This window comes from Acipenser ruthenus, chromosome 9 (assembly GCF_902713425.1).
Source record: "Acipenser ruthenus chromosome 9, fAciRut3.2 maternal haplotype, whole genome shotgun sequence".
NCBI lineage: Eukaryota > Metazoa > Chordata > Actinopteri > Acipenseriformes > Acipenseridae > Acipenser > Acipenser ruthenus.
In genome coordinates this window covers 26,058,804-26,083,088 of record NC_081197.1, presented here as the reverse complement: position 1 = coordinate 26,083,088, position 24,285 = coordinate 26,058,804, and the positions used below count along the sequence as shown (strand labels likewise).

At 40.0% G+C, this 24,285-nt stretch overlaps 1 protein-coding gene across 1 annotated transcript in view; it reads right to left on the bottom strand.

The window, feature by feature from the left end:
- The window catches only part of pdxka (pyridoxal (pyridoxine, vitamin B6) kinase a), a 167,330-nt gene that overhangs the window by 127,390 nt on the left and 15,655 nt on the right, over window positions 1-24,285 (bottom strand). Inside the window, exon 2 of the mRNA XM_034009600.3 lies at window positions 17,798-17,852. Coding sequence (XP_033865491.1) covers window positions 17,798-17,852 — 55 coding nt within the window. The remainder of the gene's footprint in view (window positions 1-17,797; window positions 17,853-24,285) is intronic.

Here is a 24,285-nt window from a genome sequence, read left to right as displayed (position 1 = left end):
ATTGTTATTAACCTTTCTCACAATTCTTCTACTTGTTCTTGGTGAAAGAACCTTCTTTCTTCCAGACCGAGGGAGCGTTGTGACAGTACCACGAGTCTGTACTTCTTAACAATAGAAACAATTGTGAATTTGGGATACTCAACTGTTTGGAAATCTTTGTGTATCTTCTCCAGCTTTATGCTAATAAATAATTTTCTACCTATGATCTTCAGGTAGCTCTTTACTTTTTCCCATATTGACTTATTGGTAATGACAGCAATCATCCTATGCTCAACCCTTTTATACTCTCCAAGAATGTTCACCTACAATCCAGCATTTTCTAGAATTAGGTTCTGCATTATCATATTGAAATTTCTAGCACCTTGTAGACAATATTATCATAGCATCATGGGTGTGAATACGGAAAAGCCTTGATTGTGAACATTTTCTGGTTAATTATGTGAAAACCCCACAGTTTATGCATTCTGGGTGGCAGCGTGAAAAGCCTGGTTGTGAGTGTGTACAGTTTCAAATCCCCTCACTGATAAATTAAGTATGTTTAAAAATTATCATTATAATTATTATTATTTGTAGTAGTAGTAGTAGTCGTCGTAGTTATTTGTATCATATTTAAAACATGCATGTGGAAATATTATGTTAAGTGTTTCATATGCAATATTAAGCAGTGTTTATTTTAAAATAAACTATTAAGTGCTGGTTGGATTAAAAATCTGGACCAGAGATAAGAGGTCTTCTACACATTTTTATTTATTCACTGGTACAAGACCCTGTGAACAGCATGGCTGCAGAGGTGACGTCAGACCAGAAACACAGACTCAGGAAGTAGCGGGTGAGAACTGAAACGCTACGGTGTTCAGTTATTTTACTAAATAATAAAACAAACACAAAAGACACAAAACAAAGAGGCGCGTTGGCCAAACAAATAAACGGATAACAAATAAGTCTTGTGATGGTGTTTAAACCAACACGCTTAGCAATCGTTAACTTTTTTTACCTCCCGTCTCTGCTCTCTTTCTCTACTCCGAACTCTCTTCGAATAAAGGCGGCTGCAGGCTTTTATATTCTGGCCGAGGGGTTAACTATTTTTTTTTTTTTTTTTTAAACGCCTTTATCCAGGGCGACTTACAATTGTTACAAGATATCACATATTTTTTACACATTATTATTTTTTTTTTTACATACAATTACTCATTTATACAGTTGGGTTTTTACTGGAGCAATCTAGGTAAAGTACCTTGCTCAAGGGTACAGCATTAGTGTCCCCTACCTGGGATTGAACCCACGACCCTCCAGTCAAGAGTCCAGAGCCCTAACCACACTGCTACCCCATAGTCTGCACGAGTTTAATAAGGATGCTGACTGTCAGCTAGTTAAACAATCAGTAGCTAATCAGTCACACATCCTCACGAGGTTTTAAAATAAAAAATACAAAACAATAACAAATAATGGCAGCGGCTTTATATCTGTGCCGCAAACAATAATAATACAAATAATAATAAAACAGCGCACATATATATATAGGGGCGGGACACACCGCCACAGACCCATACTCACCTTCTATTTGAGTCTAGTACCCATTTTAAGTCTGAGTCCTTACATTGCAAGAGGTAAAAACTTCTTTTCCCAGCATCAGCATACATGTATGCAGGCGATTTCTCCATATAGCCTGTTGGGTCTCCAGACCACCTCATAGAAGGGGAACCCTTTAGAGGTTTTCTTATCCTCTGCATCAGTAGATGCTACAGGAATCATCCCATCAGGACTCGGTATATGACGTTCAGGAGTCAGCGTCCCAAAGCGTCAGGAGTCCCAAAGCGTCAGCGTTGGTGCATACATAACAGTGTAGTCCAGCATGTTGTGGTCAGGGCCCTTTAGAGGTTTGCTTATCCTCTGCCGCACTACATGCTACAGGAATCGTCACTTCAGGACTCACAGGTTGCCCTTTGTAAGAACAATTCAATAATTGATCATTTAATATTTATCTGGATTGATTAGTTCTCTTACTAAACAATATTTAATGTTACAAAGATCAAGGATTTACTATTAACACACATTCACGCACAGACACAAGGAATGTTCAAATTAATAGTAGTATTTAATTAAGCACACAAATAATAAACAGAAATCAGAAAAGCCAGAATGTAAATATCTTAGTCTAAGCACAAAACATGACACTGCCTGTCTTCTCACACACCAGCAGCACTCGAGCAAGCAAGCAGGCTGTGATGTAGTAGCTTGCTCACACACACACACACATCCTCAACTGAAATGATGCAGACAATCTTAAAATATATCACATTAAGCTTATTAATGGTATATAGATTAAGTATATGGCAAGTTTACTTTGAAAGAAATTCTTCATACAACAATATGAGGTAGATTACTTATAGTTACTTCATCAAGTTTCACTAAAAGTTATTTCACATGCAAAGTGTGCAAACTAAATAATAATAATAATAATTATGTATTTATTTATTTATTTATTTTCTTAGCAGACGCCCTTATCCAGGGTGACTTACAATTGTTACAAGATATCACATTATACACAATTAACAGTACAATTCTATGTGAATGTGTTACAATTAATTAATGTAGTTACAAGGAAAATGTAACTGGAATTATACTCAACGGTTCCTTAAAGCTTAGACTTTTGGTCTGCTGTTTTGGAAACTCAATCTGTTGAAGTGTCCAGTACAAAAACTCTCCTCTCCGCAATGATGTCTTCAATCCTACACTGGATCAAACCCGGCAATAAAGCTTTCAATTCTCGATAGAATCAAGAAACAGCTGCAACAAAGTCTTCAGCCATCGGTATAGGATCCACAACAGCGTCCGTCTGCTCTGTCCTCATCACTGAATCTTTTAGCTACACAGGTACAGTTTCATTTGGATACTGTGGTTTTAGGTGTACAGCAGACCTAGACTGGTTTGTCTGATAAGTCTCTAAGTTTTACGGCACCTTGTTTAGCATTTGATGTAGAGCGCAAAATGTTTAGTTTACCTTGGATATTTATAGTCTTTTTACTCTGCTAGATAGCCACTTTCATGAGATTATTTGTGTATCTTGCCTTTTTTAAACTCACAGTCCTTTGATGTTTTAATGCCCTTTTCCACTGTGACATCACTAGTTTATGTCTTCCTTGCGTCAAAACGATTGTTGTTGCACGTGTGAATTATCTGTACATAATTCAACTGTCCGCTCAGCCTAATCCAGTTCAGGCGCTGGTCACCTAATCAGTAGGTCACATAGTTCAGTATGTCTGCCAGGAACCAAGGGGCCCCCTTCTCAAGACACAGCAGTTTGCCCTGTTTCTCAAGACACACAGTTTCATTAATGAATCCAGTTACATTTCTAATGCACGTTCATGTACTATCATCTTCAGGGAATATGTCCCACACCCTTCAGCAAGATGGCCAGCAGCCACCAAACTCTCACTCACACACACACACACACACACAAGAGCTCACCCACACACACCTGTGCACCCCCATGTGCAGAGCCTATACTCAGTCATGCGTCCTCCCCCTTGTGTGTAACACACAAAGCCGCAATCCTTCACACACCTCCTTCCTCCTCTTTCATTCCCGTAAACGGTGGCGATGACTCTTCCCGCTCCGATTCTGGAGATGGCAACAGCTCCTCCCCCTTTGGCTCTGGAGACGGCAGCGGCTCCTCCCTCTTTGGCTCTAGATGCTGGGAACCCGCAATGGCACCAGCTCTTCACCCTCTGCTGGACGTCAAGCAACTTCTGGAGAAGCTGTTCCATTTTTTCTAATAAATCTTTATCTTTTTTTCCCCCCACTTGCAGTTCCGTGCTGGGTCAGTAGGGGGCACTATCTCACCCCGACACCACATGTGGCGTAGTTTCCTAGGCAAGGCTGATCTGCAGCCTTTGAAAGAGTAGACCCAGACTCGGAAACTGCAAGTTACGCACTTTTCTGCACACTTGTATTAAATCAAAAACAAATAAACAAAACAGGAAGAAATCAAAGATTCGAACAAAACACTACAAAACAAAACTCTTCAAAATAAACACAATACCACCAAGCTTTGCTATCCCGGTGCATAAACTCTTACTTTCCACTCTTCACTCTATGCACTTTCTGTTACACACTCACGTCTCTCTCCTTTCTCAAACATACATTCATCATTTGTCTCCTTTTATACCATGTGGCCAGTGGTTGACTGACAATTAATCACCCAATCAAATCACCACCTGGCCACATTCCTCACCTCTCATTCACAATCAAACAATCAAAACTATGTGGCTGTGCAAACAGGGATCATCTTGGTTACAGGCTGCCCCTTCACCAAGATGACCACCAGCCACCAAACTCTCACTCACATCCACACACACCCGTGCACCACAGTGTGCAGCGCCTATGTTTGTCACACAAACATAATCAAAGACTTACAGGAACCACACATGACGCTACCAACATACGGCCTGGCGTACAAAAGGCAAAACAAAAACTATAAATAAAAGCTGCTGGTAACACTAATTGAGGTCCCGCTTACACACCAGTCTGCATTATACTGGGTGGGAGCTACTATCCCGAAACTAACTCCCTGTCCCTCGGGCAGTTCACCCAACCCCAACATCGGGATGTACACACAATCGCTGGTAGTTGTGGGTTCCTTCTCCCGTAACAAACCCCAGACCCTGGAATATCCACATGGTCGTCGTGAGAGTTGGTCGCTTCATTTCCTGAACCCAGTCCTTCAGTAGCACAGACGGAACAGTGCTTCGGCAGCAGCAGTGCTCTGACCCCTATGGCTTTTTAGCAGTCCTGAGGTGCATAATCGTGACCCTTTTATTCATGACGCTCTGCTCTGCCCCCACCCCTGCAGGATAGGAGTCAGTAGCTGGTAATCACGCATGCTGCTTCTTCCCGTATTCAACACAGTAGACAGGATGCTCCACACAGAGCGTCAGGTTTCCCCATTGCACACATTTACAAAAAAAACCACAATTATTTATACAAACACAACACTATTTACACTCCCAAACTATTATTTACAATACACAGAACCCCAGTCTCATTAAAGGAAAGATAAAAGAAACAGGTTAAAAACAGTATTCCACTTGAAGTCTGGTGTTAATTTACCAAGCTTTTCAGTTTGTCATTCCCCACAAGGTTTAGGCAGGTGCGGCATCAAAAGCTCTAAACTGCTGTATATAAACCTTACTCTTGTCACATTTCTCTAGCTTTGCACACAACGTAATACAATATTGCAGTTAATGAAATTGCTGAAGGTCAAATAAATCCATTAAATTGCAATTGCAGTACTTAAAATGAGCCTCATTCCACGCTATCTGATGCATGCATAAATAAGAAAAATGAGACACTCATAAAAACATGGTACAGTAAAATATGTTTGGTCATTGTTAACGTGATGTGGTTCTTCCAGAGTAAGGGTAGGAGTACAGTATCTGTGTGTTTGTGTATAAGCCTGTAAGTAGCTGATTTAGTCATTACCTACTCCCAGAATACAAAGAATACTTCCACCAACAACGGGTATCCAGCAGTGATCTGAGCTCGTTTTATGAGAACATATTCATAGTGACCTTTAAACAAATACTAAACACAAGCATGTAGCTATGATACTGTCTTCAATTCAAATCAGTTTTACGCTAGGCTTATCCCCATCCATAGAGTGGCTTAAATGTGTTCTGCATTTATCAATGTAAATGAAAACAGCAGGTAGGCTGCATAATCTTTTTCTTTCATGCCTGTGAAAACAGTTAATTCTTTACTTGAAGTGGTATTGGATGATTTTGGAAAGATTCTGTTTATTCTACTACAATAAATCCTCTAGCAAAAAAATATATGTTTTAGACTGAGCACATTCTAATTATTCCTGGAAATGATTTCATTTTCTCTTTGTATCAACTTTACAAAGAAAAAATACAGAGCTGCAATTGGTCGGTTTAGTCTACAAGCCAGCAGATAGGGAACCTTCCCACAATCCCTCTAAAATGACAACAAATTCTGCTGCAGATCACAAGTACAAGAACAGACGTATCCATTATTCGCAGAAGCAACGTTGTTGGAGAGTGCAGCCAGCGCCTGGTGTTGATTTGCAGGGAAGCACACAGATCACAATGAAGTTTGGTGCAAAACTAATTATTTTTATTTAAGAACAATAACAAAAAGCTAATTGAACAAAATATCAAACAATTTGAAGAAAGAAAAAGTAGAAACCGAAAATAACTATTTATAGTTACCTAATCACAGGTACTGACTCCAATAACTGAGTCCAACCATAGAGCTGCAAAACTGCCCTCTGATCTACACAAAAGGAAGATCCTGACTTACAAACTAACTGCCTTTATACCCTTCCAGGCCTACCCCTCCCCCAGAATAAACCATTATACAGGTGGTTATATAGAAACAAACCAGCAAATAGTGAATAATAAATATCAAAGTATTCAAAAAGAAATCAATGAATATATATATATATAACTAAACATCAATCTAGCATGTGCATTAAAACTATGCTTTAAAACAAGCAGAGGGAAACTTAATTAAAACCAGCTATCCCCCTCTCAATATCTTCTACAGGTACTGCCCTGACTACAGGAAGTCAGTACCCAGGGAAGTCAGTAAAAGCTTCCCTCACCAACATGGCTGGTTCCCCACTTCCGTGGATGAGAAAAGGTAAGGAAATAATGATTTATTTCTTAATACTAACATTTACTGTATTTCTGTGAAAAGTGATTGAAAGCTGCCTTAAAAAATGGAGCTTTTGGGCTCCCGAGTGGCGCATCCAGTAAACGCGCTCCACGTGGAGTGCAGGATGCGCTCTATAGTCTGGACGTCGCAAGTTCGAGTCCAGGCTATTCCTTTGCCGACCAAGGACGGGAGCTTCCAGGGGGCAGTGCTCAATTGGACGAGGGAGGGCAAGGTCGGCCAGGGTGTCCTCGGCTCACTGCGCACCAGCAACCCCTGTAGTCTGGCCGGGCGCCTGCGGGCTTGCCTGTAAGCTGCCCGAGAGCTGCGTTGTCCTCTGACGCTGTAGCTCTTGGGTGGCTGCACGGTGAGTCCGCAGTGTGAAAAAAAGCGATCAGCTGACGGCACACGCTTCGGAGGACAGCGTGTGTTCGTCTTCGCCCTCCCGAGTCAGCGCATGGGTGGCAGCGGTGAGCTGAGCCTAAAAATAATTGGCTATTTCCAAATTGGGGAGAAAATAATAAAAATAATTGGCAACGACTAAATTTATTTAAACAAAAAAAAAAAAAAAAAAAAAGGACCGTTTTTTATTTTGCAAAAAACAAGCAAGATATGAAAATGAAGAGATTTCTACTGAAGCCACCGATACTGCTCCCAGTCAAAGTACAACAAGCGATTCCCCAGCGCTCTCTGATTCTGAAGACGGTTCGTGCCAGGCACCAAGTCCTCACATTCAACAAATAAGACACACATGTGAGGAGTAATAAAAATGTTTCTCTTAAATACAGAAAACTTTACTCTGTCTGGGAAGATGAGTTTTTATCAAGTTAGAAAATAAACCCATCTGTCTGATTTGTCAGAAAGCCTTGTCAGTAATGAAACGGAGCAATCTGGAAAGGAATTTTAAAACAGTGCACAGCGATTATTCAGCCTGCTTTCCGATGAGATCTATAATTAGAAAAGAGCAAGTAAAGAAACTGAAAACATCCCTGAACTACCAGGAGGAGTTGTTAACTCGGGCAACTGGGCAGGAATCGGTAGTTACTGAAGCATCTTTTCAAATTAAATGGATTTTACTCAAACATAAGAAAGCTTTGAGTGATGCGGAAATCGTAAAGGAGTGCTTCATTGAATCTGCTAAAATTCTTTACGCTAACTTTCCAAACAAGGACAAAATACTGAAAGAGATCCGTCTCTTGCAGCTATCAGACAGTACAGCTACAAGGCGACGCAGAGTTCTTGGTTCTGATGTATTTGAACAGCTGATAACTGACTTGAACGAGGCGCCTTGCTTCAGTATAGCACTGGATGAAACCACCGATGTCCGAAATATTGCACAGCTACTTGTATTGGTACGTTTTCCAAATCAGTCAGATGGTGTGTTTCGGAAGGAGATGCTCTGTTTACTGCCTCTTGAAGGCTACACTCAGGGGCGAGATGTATGTGAGAAGCTGACAGATTTCTTTGATGATCATAATGTACAGTGTGATAGGCTAGTTTCAGTTTGTACAGACGGAGCGCCTTCAATGACTGGATGTGAAAATGGTGCAGTGTCGCTGCTCAGACGAGCCAAAGGTGTTGGAAAGTTTATTTCATACCATTGCATAATTCACCAAGATGCTCTGGTTGCAAAGATAAAAGAAGGGGAACTCTCTCAAGTCATGTTAACTACCTGCGTGTACGAGCCTTAAACCACCGCCTCTTCCGCGAGTTTCTCAGTCACTGCGATGCAGAGTATAACGACATCATTCTGCACAGTGAGATTCGTTGGTTGTCTCGTGGAAGAGGCAGGATTTTTTTAACCGAGCAAGGCAAAAAACGGAGCAAAGTTTTCCGACCCTAGCTGGATATTAAAACTAGCTTGTCTCACAGATATGACTGGGCATTTAAACACCCTGAATCTCTCCCTGAAAGGAAAATGTAAAATGGTGAGTGACATGCTGCAATGTGTGCTTTCCTTCCAAAGCAAAGTGGGACTTTTGATAAGCGACTTGCAAAGCGCAGAGTTCACACACCATTTCCCCAAACTTGTGTGCATCACCACTTAACGACCTGAGCTGAAGGATCACTACAGATCTGACATATCTGTGACGTACATGACTCAACTGAGGGAGAGGTTTGAAGCATGATTTGGTGTTTTTTGCAATAGGAAGGTTTTGTTCTATTTTTTGCAAAATCCTTTTGTTGTACCAGTGAGAGCCACCTCTACTGACCTGGCACAAATGGGGGCAGCAACTGCCAATTCAGACTCTTAACTTTTGGAACTTCAAGCTAACTTCGACATGCAAGCGATACAGTCGACATGCAAGCAATACATTCGACATGCTCTGTGCCTGAATTCTGGTTTGAAGTACCTCAAAAAATACCCCACATTGGTATCCTGTGCTTTTAAAGGACTGTCCATGTTTGGTAGCACATATGTGTGTGAAGCCAGCTTTTCGGCAATGAGCTCAATAAAGAACAAGCACTGTAACAGACTCAACCACCTCCTACGAACCACGTTATCAGAATATTATAAGCAAGTTTACTCGTTTCCGAAGTTCCAACGAATAAAGGTAAATTAAAAACGTATTCCATTTTTAATCTTTGGGGATAAGGGGGTTATAATATGTATATGTGGCCCGCCAATGATCGCAGTTATTTCTGTGGCCCTCCACAATATTTTAGTGGGGAATGCTGTGTGTGGATTTTTATTAAGGTGTCATATGAAACTAAAACTATGTTTCATTTGTCAGCCAGTACAAGTTCAACCTTTACAAAACCTGTGCACTATTTATATAGAAAAAAGGCTTGCGTACAGTGCTTTGGAGAAGTATTCAGCCCCTGCAAAGTTTTAACATTTTGTTGGCACCTGAGTGTACTCCACGACGCTTTCAAATTAGACTTTACATGTAGAATCTACACAAACTACTCCACATTGATAGTTAAAAAATGCATATAGAATATAAATAAGTAAGATTTACAGAGAAAAACAGATTCATCTCAGTTGCATACGTATTCAACCCCTTTGCTACTGCAGCCCTAAATCAGCTCAGGTGCAAATGATTTGTTTGAAAGGTCACAAAATTAGTGAAATGGTTTCAGCCTGTGTGTACTCAAAGTGGTTTTACTTGTAGATAATTTCCCTCAGGTATATAAAGACTTTAAAGCTGCAACTCACATAGTGATCCAACAACGGAACCATGAAGACAAAGGAGCTTTCGAAACAAGTCAGGGATAAAGTGGTAGAGAGGCACAGAGCAGGAGAAGGTTACAAGAAAATTTCAAAAGCGCGGATTATCCCTCTCAGCACAGTGAAGTCCATCATTAAGAAGTTCTGTGTCTGAGATGGGAGCCAGTCCCTACACAAAGCTGGCCTGTATGGACGGGTGGCAAGAAAGGAGCCATTACTCAAAAAGCCTCATCTTAAAGCACGTATGGAGTTTGCGAAAAAGCATGCAGATGATACTGCAGACATGTGGGGAAAAAAAAAAAAATGGGCAAAAATGTCACCATCCTACTGTGCATAGCAGTAATTGCTGCAAAAGGTGCTTCTACCAAGTACAAACTTAAGGGGCTGAATACTTATGCAACCAATAAATTTCATTTTGTACATTTTCTTTGCAAGTTTTGCTGACATTTAACCTCCTCCTCATAAAAAAGTGTTCAGTTTAGCCACTATAAAAGAAGTTATTTTGAAAAACTGCATACATTATTTGTAATTCAACAAAATGTGACATTATTGGTAGGGGGTGAATACTTCTGCAAACCACTGTATGATGTCTAACATATAATATAAATGGGGCTTTTGGCATAATTAAAAAGCAATATTAAAAAATATAATTGTATTCTAAAGTATTATAAAAAGAAAAACGACAAATTTGAGCTTTCTAAGTGGAGTTACTGCACAGCACATTGCGTTTTTTTTCATTAAAAAATGACAAACTCTGTTTTAGAGCAGGCGCAGTGACATTTTATTGTGCAACAGCTGCAACAAAGTCTTCAATCCTCGGTATAGGATCCACAACAGCGCCCGTCCGCTCTGTCCCTTCGCTGAATCTTTTAGCTACGCAGGTAGCAGGGCACAGTTTATTTTGGATACTGTGGTTTTGGTTGTACAGCAGACCTAGACTTGTTTGTCTGATAACAGTCTCTGTAAGTTTTACGGCCGTCCTTTAGCCGGGCCTCAGTCTTGCTTCTGGTGGTTGACTCGCTTGAAGCTTGCTTCCTCATCTTGGGTCTGTTTTCAGTCCCGGAGTTGCGGCTTTGCTTAGCAGAGTGACAGCACCTTGTTTAGCATTCGATGTGGAGCGCAAAATGTTTCATTTGGCTTGGATATTTATAGTCTGTTTCACTCTGCTAGATAGTCACTTTCATGAGATCATTTGTGTATCTTGCCTTTTTTTAAACTCACAGTCCTTTGGTGTTTTAATGTCCTTTTCCACTGGGACATCGCTAGTTTAATGTCTTCCTTGTGTCAAAACGATTGTTGTTGCACGTGTGAATTATCTGTACATAATTCAACTGTCCGCTCAGCCTAATCCAGTTCAGGGTCCGGTCCTCTAATCAGTAGGTCACATTGTTCAGTATGTCTGCCAGGAACCAAGGGGCCATTTTTCTTAAGACACAGAGCAGCGGAGTTCTGAATGAGCTGGAGTGGACGGGTGGTGGATGCAGGGAGGCCAGCCAGGAGGGAGTTGCAGTAGTCTAGGCGGGAGAGTACCAAGGCCTGGACGAGGAGTTGCATGGAGTAGTTGGTGAAGAAGGGTCGGATTCGTATGTTGCTCAGGAAAAAATCGGCAGGTGCGTGCTAGAGTGGAGTGCTGGGAGTAGGAGAGGCAGGGGTCCAGGGTTACAGTTGCTGGCAGCTTGTACGGACATTTTTCAATCCCAACCAAGCACAATTTGACCTTATACCTCTTTTAACTGAAGCATCAAGACTTTTGATATAATCATATGCCATTTCTGTCACTAAAAAATTGGTTTTCCCAAGTTCCGAAAGTACGTGGAACTCTATGTAAACTCTACGCAGCCTGCTTTTGTTTTCCCCTCCAAGAATGGCGGTGGCGCGTTGCTAGGCATACACGTCACACCGTGAAGCGGACTGCTCATCTTGGATTGGAGACATTCTAATAAATAAAAACAAATGTCTTACCTTCGATAGACCTGCAAGCAAAAAAACAACGCCTTCCAAAGCATTGTGATTTAGAACAAGTCCTGTTTGTCACAGTCAAAAACAAATGACTTTTACAAACCAGTTTAAAAAAAGAAAAAGGTACGGTAAGAGGTTTGTTTGTTTGTTTACGTGGAGGTTTTTGCATCAGTTTTGTAAAGAGCAGAATAGTTTTACTTTTTCTTTAAAAAAAAATGTGCCTGTACATAAACTTTTTTTTTTTAATAATGCTACTTGAGGCATTGAGTTTAAATTGCTTTGTGAAAATACAGTAAATGCAGATTTCATCATTCAATAGATAGTTTCAGCAGACGGGTCGTACCACACACAGTACACACAGATTATTGAACAGATTGAAATCATAGTTTTTTTTTATTTTTATAAAAAAAAAATTGTTTTTTAGTATAAACTTCCTCAAAAGTAAATCACTTATGCTACATACAGATGGGAAATGATATAAACTACTGTAAAAAGACTATTATGACTGTAAAAGGATGAATGTAAAGAGATAAATGTTTATTTAAATGGCCTGATAACCCCCCCAAAAAAACGATTTATTGCAAACATAGGTTTTTTTGTTTGTTTGTTTTTTTTGACCCTCACTATAACACCACCCGTGCCCATGGCCCTTACCGGGCTGTATAAATTAGGGTTGACTGTATATATAGGTCTACAGTCAACCCTAATTTTATTTTTATATATATATATATATATATATATATATATATATATATATATATATATATATATATATATATATATATATATACACACACACACACACACATACATATACACTGAGTGTACAAAACATTGGGTATACCTGCTCTTTCCATGAAATAGACTGACGAGGTAAATCCAGGGGAAAGCTATGATGCCTTATTGATGTAACCTGTTAAACCCACTTCAATCAGTTTAGATGAAGGGGAGACATGTTAAAGAAGGATGTTTAAGCCTTGACACAATTGAGACATGGATTGTGTATGTGTGCTTTTCAGAGGGTAAATGCACAAGACAAAAGATTTACAGTAAGTGCCTTTGAAAGGGGTATGGTAGTAGGTGCCAGGCGCGCCGGTTTGAGTGTGTCAAGAACTGCAACGCTGCTGGGTTTTTCACGCTCAACAGTTTCCTGTGTGTATCAAGGATGGTCCACCACCCAAAGGCAGACCTGCCAACCTTGACATATTTTTTTGAGTAGCACTCTTTCACGCGGACATTTCGGGGGGGGTCCGGGGGGCTTCCCCCAAGAATTGTTTTAGGGTATAAAACAGCTAAATGCTACACTCTGGTGAGTTTTGAGTATGTATTTTATTTACTGTCAAAACATAACAAATTGAAATGTATAAGCTTCTAAAACAGAGAAACAAAGCACTTTCAAAAAAGGAAAAAAAAAACTTGGCTGACTTGGCTTTCCTGAGCAAGGTGTCACTAAAGGTTTGTGTGTGACACACCTGCTGCTTCGCTGACATCATGACTTTGTGCGTTACCAGTGAACTTAGCATGTCTGTGCTCAGGCTGGCTCTGTGTTGGGTTTTGTTTTTGGTCACCAAGCTGAACACTCTTTCACAGTCAGCATTACTGTGGAAGATGACCAAAATGCCTAGCGCTGTAACATTACAGTAATGCCCGATTCTTTTGTTCTGGACAGAAATATAGTTTCCTTCTACAGGATTCCTGCTGATCCAGACAGGAGGGTAAAATGGATTTCAGCGATTAAAAGAGAATAAAATAAACGAAAAAGACTTGACCCATTTGTTTATAGTGAGCGCTTCATAAAAAGTTAATATCAGTAAGCATATATTGGTAGTTCTGATATTACGTTATTATTATTAGTCGTAGTAGTATTAAGTCCCACTTTAAAACGCTTACTTGTATGACCGTTTTTTTTCATAAATATTTAGCTGTACCGTTAAACAGGATTACACTTATGCGGGTCGGTGATTCCCAGTCCTTACATAAAAAAATATTTTACCGTTAACAAATTCCATAATGCTACATTAATGATCTTACTGAACTTCAATATAAAATCACAAACCAACCGGTTATGACTTGTTTAAAGCACAATGAAACAGCATTTATCTACAATGTAATTGTATACTTAACCACATTGTTAATGCTGTGCTCATTTTTCTAAAATCAAATTTTTACTGACATTCGATGGATGACGTATTATTGTGTATCATTTCTGATTAAAGCATACCCGCGTATTGCCAACTCAAAATGCGTAGCGGATACGCAAAATGCGTAGAGGTTAGCAGGTCTGCAAAGGACATCCAGCCAACGGCAGGCCAGTGGTCGAAAACGGCTCGATGACGGCTTGTTGAAAGAGGCCAAAGGAGGCTGGCACGAATTGTGCAGAGCAACAGACGGGCTACAGTTAGTCAACTGACAGTCCAGTACAACAATGGTGCCGAAAGACCCATAAAAGAATGCACAACTCGTCATACCTTGACACGAATGGGGTATAGTAGCCGACGACCTAACAGAGTTCCACTTCTTTCAGCAAAACACAAGAAACTGCGGTTGCAGTGGATTAAGGAACGAAAACACTGGACACTGAAGGATTGGAAAAACATTGGCTCGTCTGATGAATCCCGGTTCCTGCTGTTTCACGCTGATGGGAGGACTCGGGTACGGAGAAAACCACATGAGTACATGCATCCATTATGCCGCATGTCAACATTGCAGGCTGGTGGTGGTGGTGTGATGGTGTGGGGTGTGTTTTCATGGCACACATTGGGCCCCTTGATAAAAGTGGAGCAACGTTTGAATGCCACAGGATATATGAACATCATTGCCAATCAGGTGCATCCTTCATGGCAGCAGTGTGTGTATCCATCTGCTAATGGATTTTTTCAGCAGGATAATGCCCCATGCCACAAGGCTAAGATTGTCCAGGAATGGTTCCACGAACATGACAGTGAATTCAGCTTACTGCAGTGGCCTGCCAAGTCACCAGATCTCAATCAAATTGAGCATCTGTGGGATGGGATGGAACGAGCTATTCGGAGTAGAGTTCCACAACCAGCCAACTTGACACAACTGTGGGAAGCATTGGAATCAACATGGGCCAGCATCCCTGTGGAACGCTTTCGACACCTTGTAGTCCATGCCCCGACGAATTGAGGCTGTTCTGAGGGCAAAAGGGGGTGCAACTCAATATTCGGAAGGTGTTCCTAATGTTTTGTACACTCAGTGTGTGTGTGTGTCATATATACTGTGTGTGTATATATATATATATATATATATATATATATATATATATATATATATATATATATATAAAATTACACACACAAACTGAGCATCAAAAGAAACTTATATTTGGATAAAATTCACTAGATGTGATCGAAAAATGACAAACTCTGTTTTAGAGCAGGTGCAGTGACATTTTATTGTGCTGATTAACAATTGACATCACGAAGATGCTGCAAAATGATCTGTTGATCTTGGGCAGGTGTTGTGACTCTTGGTCTCTCAGTTCATGGCCTGTTATTGACAGAGTGTGTCTGGTTATACCGTCTCGCCAGGTTTGAAATTACTGGCTGTGAGCACCCAAGATGGCGAGCCACAATACGCTGCCCTAGTCCAACCTCCAACATGCCGATTGCACAAAGGCGCTGCTCTCGACAGATGTGGCATATTGTTTATTTTTCGGTGATTTTCTTTATTGCTTTTATTCAAGAACTGAAATCACTCCATATCCAGTGTCCAATTAACTGTCTCACTAATTAGGTGATTAAGTGCATATGCTTCAGTCATAGTCACTCAAGCATGTCATGGTCAAGGATGGAGGATCGAGTGATTAAAAAGAAACCAAAACATTTCATCAATGTCCATAATTTCTATACCTTTTTTATTTTTTAAAGTAAATGTGTTATAATAGGTGATAAAAAAAACGCTGATGCTCGGTATATATATATATATATATATATATATATATATATATATATATATATATATACACACACACACACACACACATACAGTGGTTTGCAGAAGTATTCACCCCCTACCAGTAATGTCACATTTTGCTGAATTACAAATAATGTATGCACAGTTTTTCAAACATTTTATTTTATTGAGAGCTGTAGTGGTTAAACTGCACAATGTTATATGAGGAGGTGATTAACCCTTTGCGGTCCATTTATTTAGTGCGTCTCAGGTGCGTCAGGTCCAATTTATTTTCACACGAGCAGTTTATTTTAGACGCACTGTTTAAAAGTTTTTTTTTTCACAGTAAAACAGGTAATGTTCAAATACCTTTGACTATCACCTTTAAAAAAAGGTAGTCCTTTACACAAAAAAATCAACTTTGCTATCATAAGTATAAAAACAGCAGACAGAAAGAAAGGAAAATAGTCTTTAAAAAGTCTTATGCAAAGACTGAAAGCACAAAATGATATAAATAATTTAGATAAGACTATGTTAAAATACACCCTTTAACAACACCTACTTTGCCTCTGTGGGTATTGTGTCAGATTATATTATTCCTGTGTGAACAGTGATGTCACATTCAGGTGAATCACCAAGATAATCATAAGTATGGATACTCGTTGCTTAGCAACAAGACAGGCAAAAGCCTGGGGGCTGGCAACTATGAATAGTCTGTTTTGTGCAACTGCGTGGTATATGTGTGTGTGTGTGTGTGGTTGGGGGGGTTGGAGCATTCAATTCTTGGTTGTAATCAACATCATCAACATTCGTTTGCAGTGCCTTCTAAAAGAATGAAAGACAAGGATTCCTATACACAATATGTATGTTTAATCCCAGCACTGGGATAAAGAATAGGCTCAAATTTCCAACTAAATATTTGTTTTTGCTGAATATGCATCAACCTTATGAATTAAATAAGTTAAATGCTCACCTTTCTGTTACTTGTACTGTAAACAACATTTCTTGATATTAGTTGACTGTTTTAATGGCATATAGGAAAGCTTTAACAGGATCATATTAATACATTGTTCTGGAAATGAACAGAAATACAAATTTACCACGCGATAGGGACTGAGGTGCTATATTTTCCAGAAACCTGCTACTTACTCTTTAATGACTGACAGTTAAAAAAAAAAAAAAAATAAATCAAGATCAACACCCTAATCTTATCAAGGATGACCAGGGCAGTAACAGATCATTCTGGACACTGCTTTTAAATATCAATACAGTGTGTATGGCTAGCAATATGTACTTATTGTGCAAATTGGCAGATAAGATAGGTCTGCTGAATATCTGCAATTTAATTTCAAAGTTTGTTTAAAGAATGGATGGGTGAGCATCGTCAATCTCCGAAGGTATGTGACCAGAATCAATATTCAGGCCAGTGAGGCCACAAACCTTTGGAGACTGGACACATGTTTTAGCATTACTCATCTACTTTTATTGGATGACCAATACAATTGTGCCTGCAATATAACACTGGTTCGCTAATGGATAGAGAATACTGCAAGATGTGTCAATTTAATTAAATGACATGACTTCTGCATTAATTGGTTAGTAACAAATAAATCTACTTCAGACAAGTTATGTGGCTTAAACTTGTCAGAAAATCCTGTTTTAGCTTTAAAATGAACAGAAATCATAAATCACTGAGACCACGATCTCATTTCCCGAGGCTCTATATACAACTAAAATGTAGTGTTACATAAATATGTTAGAGAACTTATCCTGTCACTTTGCACATTTAACATTTACAGAAACACTGTAACATTTACAGAAACACTGTATAACACACACACACACACATTATATATATTATATATATATATATATATATATATATATAATAACACACACACAGGTTTGGTTGAATCAGACAAAACAGAATGGCCTCCTCAAACATTATAATCAATTGTCCTTCTTTAGTGTGTATCAACATGGTTGAGTTTCATGGCAGTGTTCCAACCATGTTTTTCTCAACCTGGTCAAAGACCATCAGGCACCTGAAAGTAATAAACCTGACTGTCATTGTACCTGTATGGTTGGAAAATTGCACCGAGTTAACAGAGTCCACTTCAAATCCCAGAACCTACGAGAAACAAAAACACACAAGAAAAACAATGCATTAGATTTCAGTTTAAACAAAATTAAACTGATTTTCAAAATAATATATATCTTTCTTTTATTTAGTCTGGTGGGCACTTATAGTGCATTTACACTTACAACTCAGACCTGCGCTGGCATAGATTGTATCATATTAAAAGATTCTTATCATTTGAGCCACCTGTTTACACTTGAGCACAGACTTAAGATGGCTTTGACCCTGTATGTACCAAACTGTTGTAGCGCATATTTACTTAATTTAGGTATCTAGGGAATTAATCCCAACTACTAATTTTGTTTTAACTTCTTGTGACGGGGTGCCCACCCCCCTCCTATATATTAGTATTATGCTTTATTGTTATTGTTGGTATTTTGTATATTCTGCTGTTTGAAAACCGGCTATGTATTAGTTAAAATGCAGTTGTATTAGTGTTTGGCTAGGATGGGGTTAATTCCCATTCAGGGATGATTGTTCAGATGCAGGTGGTCAGGAGTCTATTGATTGTCAATTGTGCAATTAACTCCTAACCACCTGCTATACAAGCCCAGCTCCTGGCTCATTAGTGTTGGTTGGAGTTAGGAACAGAGACAGAGACAGAGTTTGGAGAGTTTGAAGGAGATAGACAGCATTGTGAGAAAATGACTGCTACCTTTGTTTTGATGAGGTATTTGTTCTGTTTATTTTCTGTATTGTATCTCTGTTTTTTTGGCCCTCGTTCCCTTTTATTTTGTGTTTTGAAAAGTCTTTATTTTGTTTCATAAAAAAACTGCGCAGCCACACAGTGTTTTGCCCCGCATTCTGCCCTTGGTGTACTGCTTTCCTGGAACCTGACGTCACACACATCACAACATCAGCCATCCTGCCACACTTGTATTCCAATTATTGCCCCCAAATGGAATAATCGCAATAGGAACACAAACAATGGACTCTACAGAGTAATATCCATTGACTTCAGATCTTTCAGTCCTTGTGAAAATTTAACATCGATTACAAAGATTACCTGTAATATGGTTTCTTCACTGGATGATGAACACTCTTATTGTATGACCTGTATTGTAACACTTGAATGTATTTGTATTTGCTTGCGATTGTAAGTCGCCCTGGATAAGGGCGTCTGCTAAGAAATAAATAATAATAATAATAATAATAATAACACTACACAACATGAACTTCCGGTCTCCATGTCGCTTGGGTCAGAAGAAAGAACCAGATCTCTTTCCCAGAGATCCTTTTTATAATCCTCATTGGCGTCAAATACATGCTCCTCCTCCATAAAACCCCCACCTCAAATCCAAGTCAGGTTGTCCGAATGTCACCAAAGTAAACCAAACAACAAGAAAAAATAGTAATGAAAAGAGAAGGGGGGCAGGAGGGGGGGCTATAGGTGTGTGGCAATCATCATCCAATGAAGAAACCAAAATTACAGGTAATCTTCGTATTCTTACCTCGTTTGATGAACTCCACACAATGTGAACTATACCCAAGTATGTAGACTGAAGGGTGGTAGGTTAGATGCTAGTAGAAGAAACCACAGATAAAACCAAACGATCAAAGTTAGGTTGAGTGCAAGACACATTGCATTTATAGTGTTTGATAAAAGTATCAAAAGATGCCCAAGTGGAGGCCCTGCATATGTCCTGAATCGAAACAGATTTTAATTTTGCCCAAGTAGTAGCCACTCCCCTTACTGAGTGGGCTTTGATGGGTTTTGGAACGGTTTTGCAGTCAAGCCTGTAACAGAACTCAATGGAGTGAGAAATCGTCTGTTCAGAGACAGTTTTCTAGTGTGTCTAATGAGTTGAATGAGATCAAAAGTTGCTCTGCTGGTCTGCTACCGATGATCCTGTGGATGTAGAAGTTTAGGGCTCTTCTATAAGATGAAGTCTAGCTTCTTCCCTTGATTTGTGAGGTTTTGGGTAGAAATCTGGAAATGTTATGGTTTGATTTATATGGAATTCATTTAAAACCTTTGGTAAGAATTGAGGATTAGTCCTGCACACAATCCTGTCCTTAAGGACTGAAAATATGGTGCGTCAATAACCAGTGCTTGGAGCTCGCTTACTCTTCTTGCCAATGTCACTGCCATCAAGAATGCCGTTTTCCATGTCAGATACTTCATGTCACAAATTGCCATGGGCTTAAATTGTGGTCCTAAGAGCTCATTAAGTACCAGACTGAGGCTCCATTGTGGAATAAGATGTTTACTCGGGGGTTTTAGATGGTTTACTCCCTTAATAAATCTGGTAACTAATGGATGGGAGCCCACCTTGTGATTATCCTAGCCAGGTAAAATGATGGAGATTGCAGCAACATGTACCTTAATAGGAGGACATGGAATGACATGGAATAAGTGGCTGAGGTAAGATAAAAATTCCAAAATGGGAATGTTTGAATGGTGCAAGGATTTTGATTTGCACCAGGAAACAAACTCCCTCCATTTACCTGTATAGGTTTGAAATGTGGATGGTCTTCTTGAAGTGAGTAAGATGTTTACCACTTGTTCAGATAGCCCCCTATCCCTCAATTGTTGCCATTCAATCTCCAAGCAGCAAGTTGAAAAAGTGCTGGATTGTGGTGTAGTAGCCTCCCCTTGTTCAGAAATAACAGGTCGGGATTTAGTGAAAAGTGCATGGGTCCTGTCTCGGTTAGTTGTAGAATCTCAGAGAACCAATACCTCTTTGGCCAGTAGGGGGTTACTAATATGAGACTGGCTCCTTATTCCTGAGTACCTCTGGGATTAGAGATAAGGGCGGGTATGCGTACATCAGGTCATTTGACCATGGACAGACCGCCTGTTGCTATTGCTGCATCCTGGTGAACATGGGAGCAAAAAGTGTCAGCTGGGTATTTTGCAAACAGGTCTATTTTTGGGTGACCTAGTTCGTTGAATACCCACTCTAGGATGTCTGGCCGAATCCTCCATTTGTGGAGTGCCATTACCCTGCAGAGCAGGTCTGCTACGCCGTTGTCGAGTCCTGGTAAATAAGTTGCCTTTATAGAGATGTCCTGTGTTCTGCACAAGTTCCAGATGTTCATGGCGAGACTGCAGAGGTGCCTTGATCTTGTGCCTCCCTGATGGTTTACTGGTGTTGTCTGTGAGGATTAGTACTGTTTTTTGTTTCAATACTGGGGTGAAGTGCTTTAGTGCCAGGGAGATTGCTAAGAGCTCCAAATAATTATGTGGCGAGATTTCTGTTTGGCCTTGGACTGAGCGTCTGCTAGGTGTGCTCCCCACCCCAACAGGGAGGCGTATGTATATAGACGGAGAGTAGGTGAATGTGGAGATAGCGGCATCCCTATGCATACCCGAGGTGAAAGCTGCCACCACCTGGCTTCTGTGGCTGCCCCTGGGGGACCTTGATGCGCTGGGAGTCTGGCAGGGTGTGGTTCCAAGAAGAAAGGAGGCACCTTTGCGTGTGTCTCATATGTAATGCCTAGAATTTATCTACTCTGGGCAGGCATGGTGCAGTAGCTGATCTTTGCCAAATTGCCTCAACAGGCCTCTAGACTGCCTCATGGAAGGGGAACCCTTCAATGCTTCTGTATCCCTTGCATCCAAGAAGGTTTGTACTTTGAGAGAGGATGAAATCCTTCTCAGTACGGCATCTGCATGTGTATATGGGAGAGGGGCCGTCTATGTACTCAAAAAGGACCTCCTCGGGGGCGGAGTCAATGACATCAACGTCTCCTAGGGTGAGTGCACCTGGAAAGTATTGCTCCTGTGTATTTCCAGATGCAACGGTAACAGAACTTGCTGTATGAGCGACAAGCTGAAAAGGATGAGCCTGCTTTGACTGCTCAATATTGCGATCAAAGTCATTATTTTATTACTATAACATCTGAAAAAAGCTCTGCAAATGTCCATGATAGTCTCTGTGCGCTGACGCACTCAGCCAGCTTGTTTACTATGACCGTCCCGTTATCTGATACCAGGGCCATATATATGACTATTCATGAGATACACCTTTTCTTTTCCCCCCCCGACTTGTCTCGGCTCCTGTCGCTCCCACTCGGCAATTGAATGGTTTTCTCGGCTTTTTCCGGAGAAAAAACGACTAGAAACCCGTTTTTTTGCGTTGCTATAATGATGTCGGACCCAGTCCGACAAAGGACCTGAGAGGAATAATTGCAATGTCGGACCCAGTCCGACAATGGACCGCAAAGGGTTAAGAGTATAACTACCTCAATTTATAAAGCACAGATTAACAACACAAAATAGAGAATTCCTAAATACTAGTGGTCAAACTAGTTTAATGTGAGAAGAAAGGAGATTTAACAGTCAGTATTGCATAGCACACAACCTTTGAATCCAGAATATGTAGTAACTTGCATTAATATACATTTCAACAAACATTATTTAGATAAGGAATCACATGCTTAAAACTTATCATATCTAAGATAATGCCAGGTTGCTAAATGCAATAAAAACAGAATTTTTGATGTCTGCGCCCGTTGTGAAAAGGCAAGTCTTTGGCAAATGCACTGGTACAGTCAAAAAGCGTGTTTTTAACGTAGATTGTACTTAGAAAGCTGTAATAAAACTCTGAACAGACAGACAGAGCCTTTGAACTCTGTTTCACTCAAAGCGCTTTCACGTTGCATAAGTTATTACTAGTTATTTATGTTTTGTAATTGTATATGTGCATACAGCTTTCTACACCCGTTTACACAGAAGTTTATTGCATAAGGTTTATTTTATTACAGTTTTTCATGTTTATGTACAGACGTGCTCAAATTTGTTGGTACCCTTACAGCTCATTGAAATAATGCTTCATTCCTCCTGAAAAGTGATGAAATTAAAAGCTATTTTATCATGTATACTTGCATGCCTTTGGTATGTCATAGAATAAAGCAAAGAAGCTGTGAAGAGAGATGAATTATTGTTTATTCTACAAAGATATTCTAAAATGGCCTGGACACATTTGTTGGTACCCCTTAGAAAAGATAATAAAGAATTGGATTATAGTGATATTTCAAACGAATTAGTTTCTTTAATTAGTATCACACATGTCTCCAATCTTGTAACCAGTCATTCAGCCTATTTAAATGGAGAAAAGTAGTCACTGTGCTGTTTGGTATCATTATGTGCACCACACTGAACAAAAAGCAAAGGAGAGAGTTGTCTGAGGAGATCAGAAAGAAAATAATAGACAAGCATGGTAAAGGTAAAGGCTACAAGACCATCTCCAAGCAGCTTGATGTTCCTGTGACAACAGTTGCAAATATTAAGAAGTTTAAGGTCCGTGGAACTGTAGCCAACCTCCCTGGGCGCGACCGCAAGAGGAAAATCGACCCCAGATTGAACAGAAGGATAGTGCGAATGGTAGAAAAAGAACCAAGGATAATTGCCAAAGAGATACAAGCTGAACTCCAAGGTGAAGGTACGTTTCTGATCGCACCATCCGTTGCTTTTTGAGCGAAAGTGGGCTCCATGGAAGAAGACCCAGGAGGACTCCACTTTTGACAGAAAAACATAAAAAAGGCAGACTGGAATTTGCTAAAATGCATATTGACAAGCCACAATCCTTCTGGGAGAATGTCCTTTGGACAGATGAGTCAAAACTGGAGCTTTTTGGCAAGTCACATCAGCTCTATGTTCACAGACGAAAAAATGAAGCTTTCAAAGAAAAGAACACCATACCTACAGTGAAACATGGAGGAGGCTCGGTTATGTTTTGGGGCTGCTTTGCTGAGCCTGGCACAGGGTGCCTTGAATCTGTGCAGGGCACAATGAAATCTCAAGACTATCAAGGCATTCTGGAGCGAAAAGTACTGCCCAGTGTCAGAAAGCTCTGTCTCAGTCACAGGTCATGGGTCCTCCAACAGGATAATGACCCAAAACACACAGCTAAAAGCACCCAAGAATGGATAAGAACAAAACATTGGACTATTCTGAAGTGGCCTTCTATGAGTCCTGATCTGAATCCTATCGAACATCTATGGAAAGAGCTGAAACTTGCAGTCTGGAGATTTGAGCACGTCTGTATATGTTCTCTTTTTGAAAAAAATAAGAAAAAGGTTTAATTTTCAATGTAAATACGGTGTTTCTGCTCTGAAAATGTTATGTATGATGTTCTTAAATAAGTTGTATCCGATTGTTTGTTTTTCATATCGAAACCGTTTTAAAATGGAGCCGCACATTTTGCAGGTGCGGCGGTTGTATGCAGTCCGAAATCTCGGCAGTTCTAGTGTTAATCTATGCGCCAAATTGAAGTAATATGAAAAGTAGAGTTCATATTTAATAGTTACGCAACAAGGTTCCCAGTGTTGCAGGAAGCAGGTATCCAGTTTCAGTAGTTAGTTGCAGCTGGATGTCTTGTGGTGACTTCAGTAGAGGGAAGTTCAAACAGAACCGCAATCTTGCAAGCAGGAACAGGATACTTTAGTTGATGCACAGTCATGTGGAGATACAAGACCA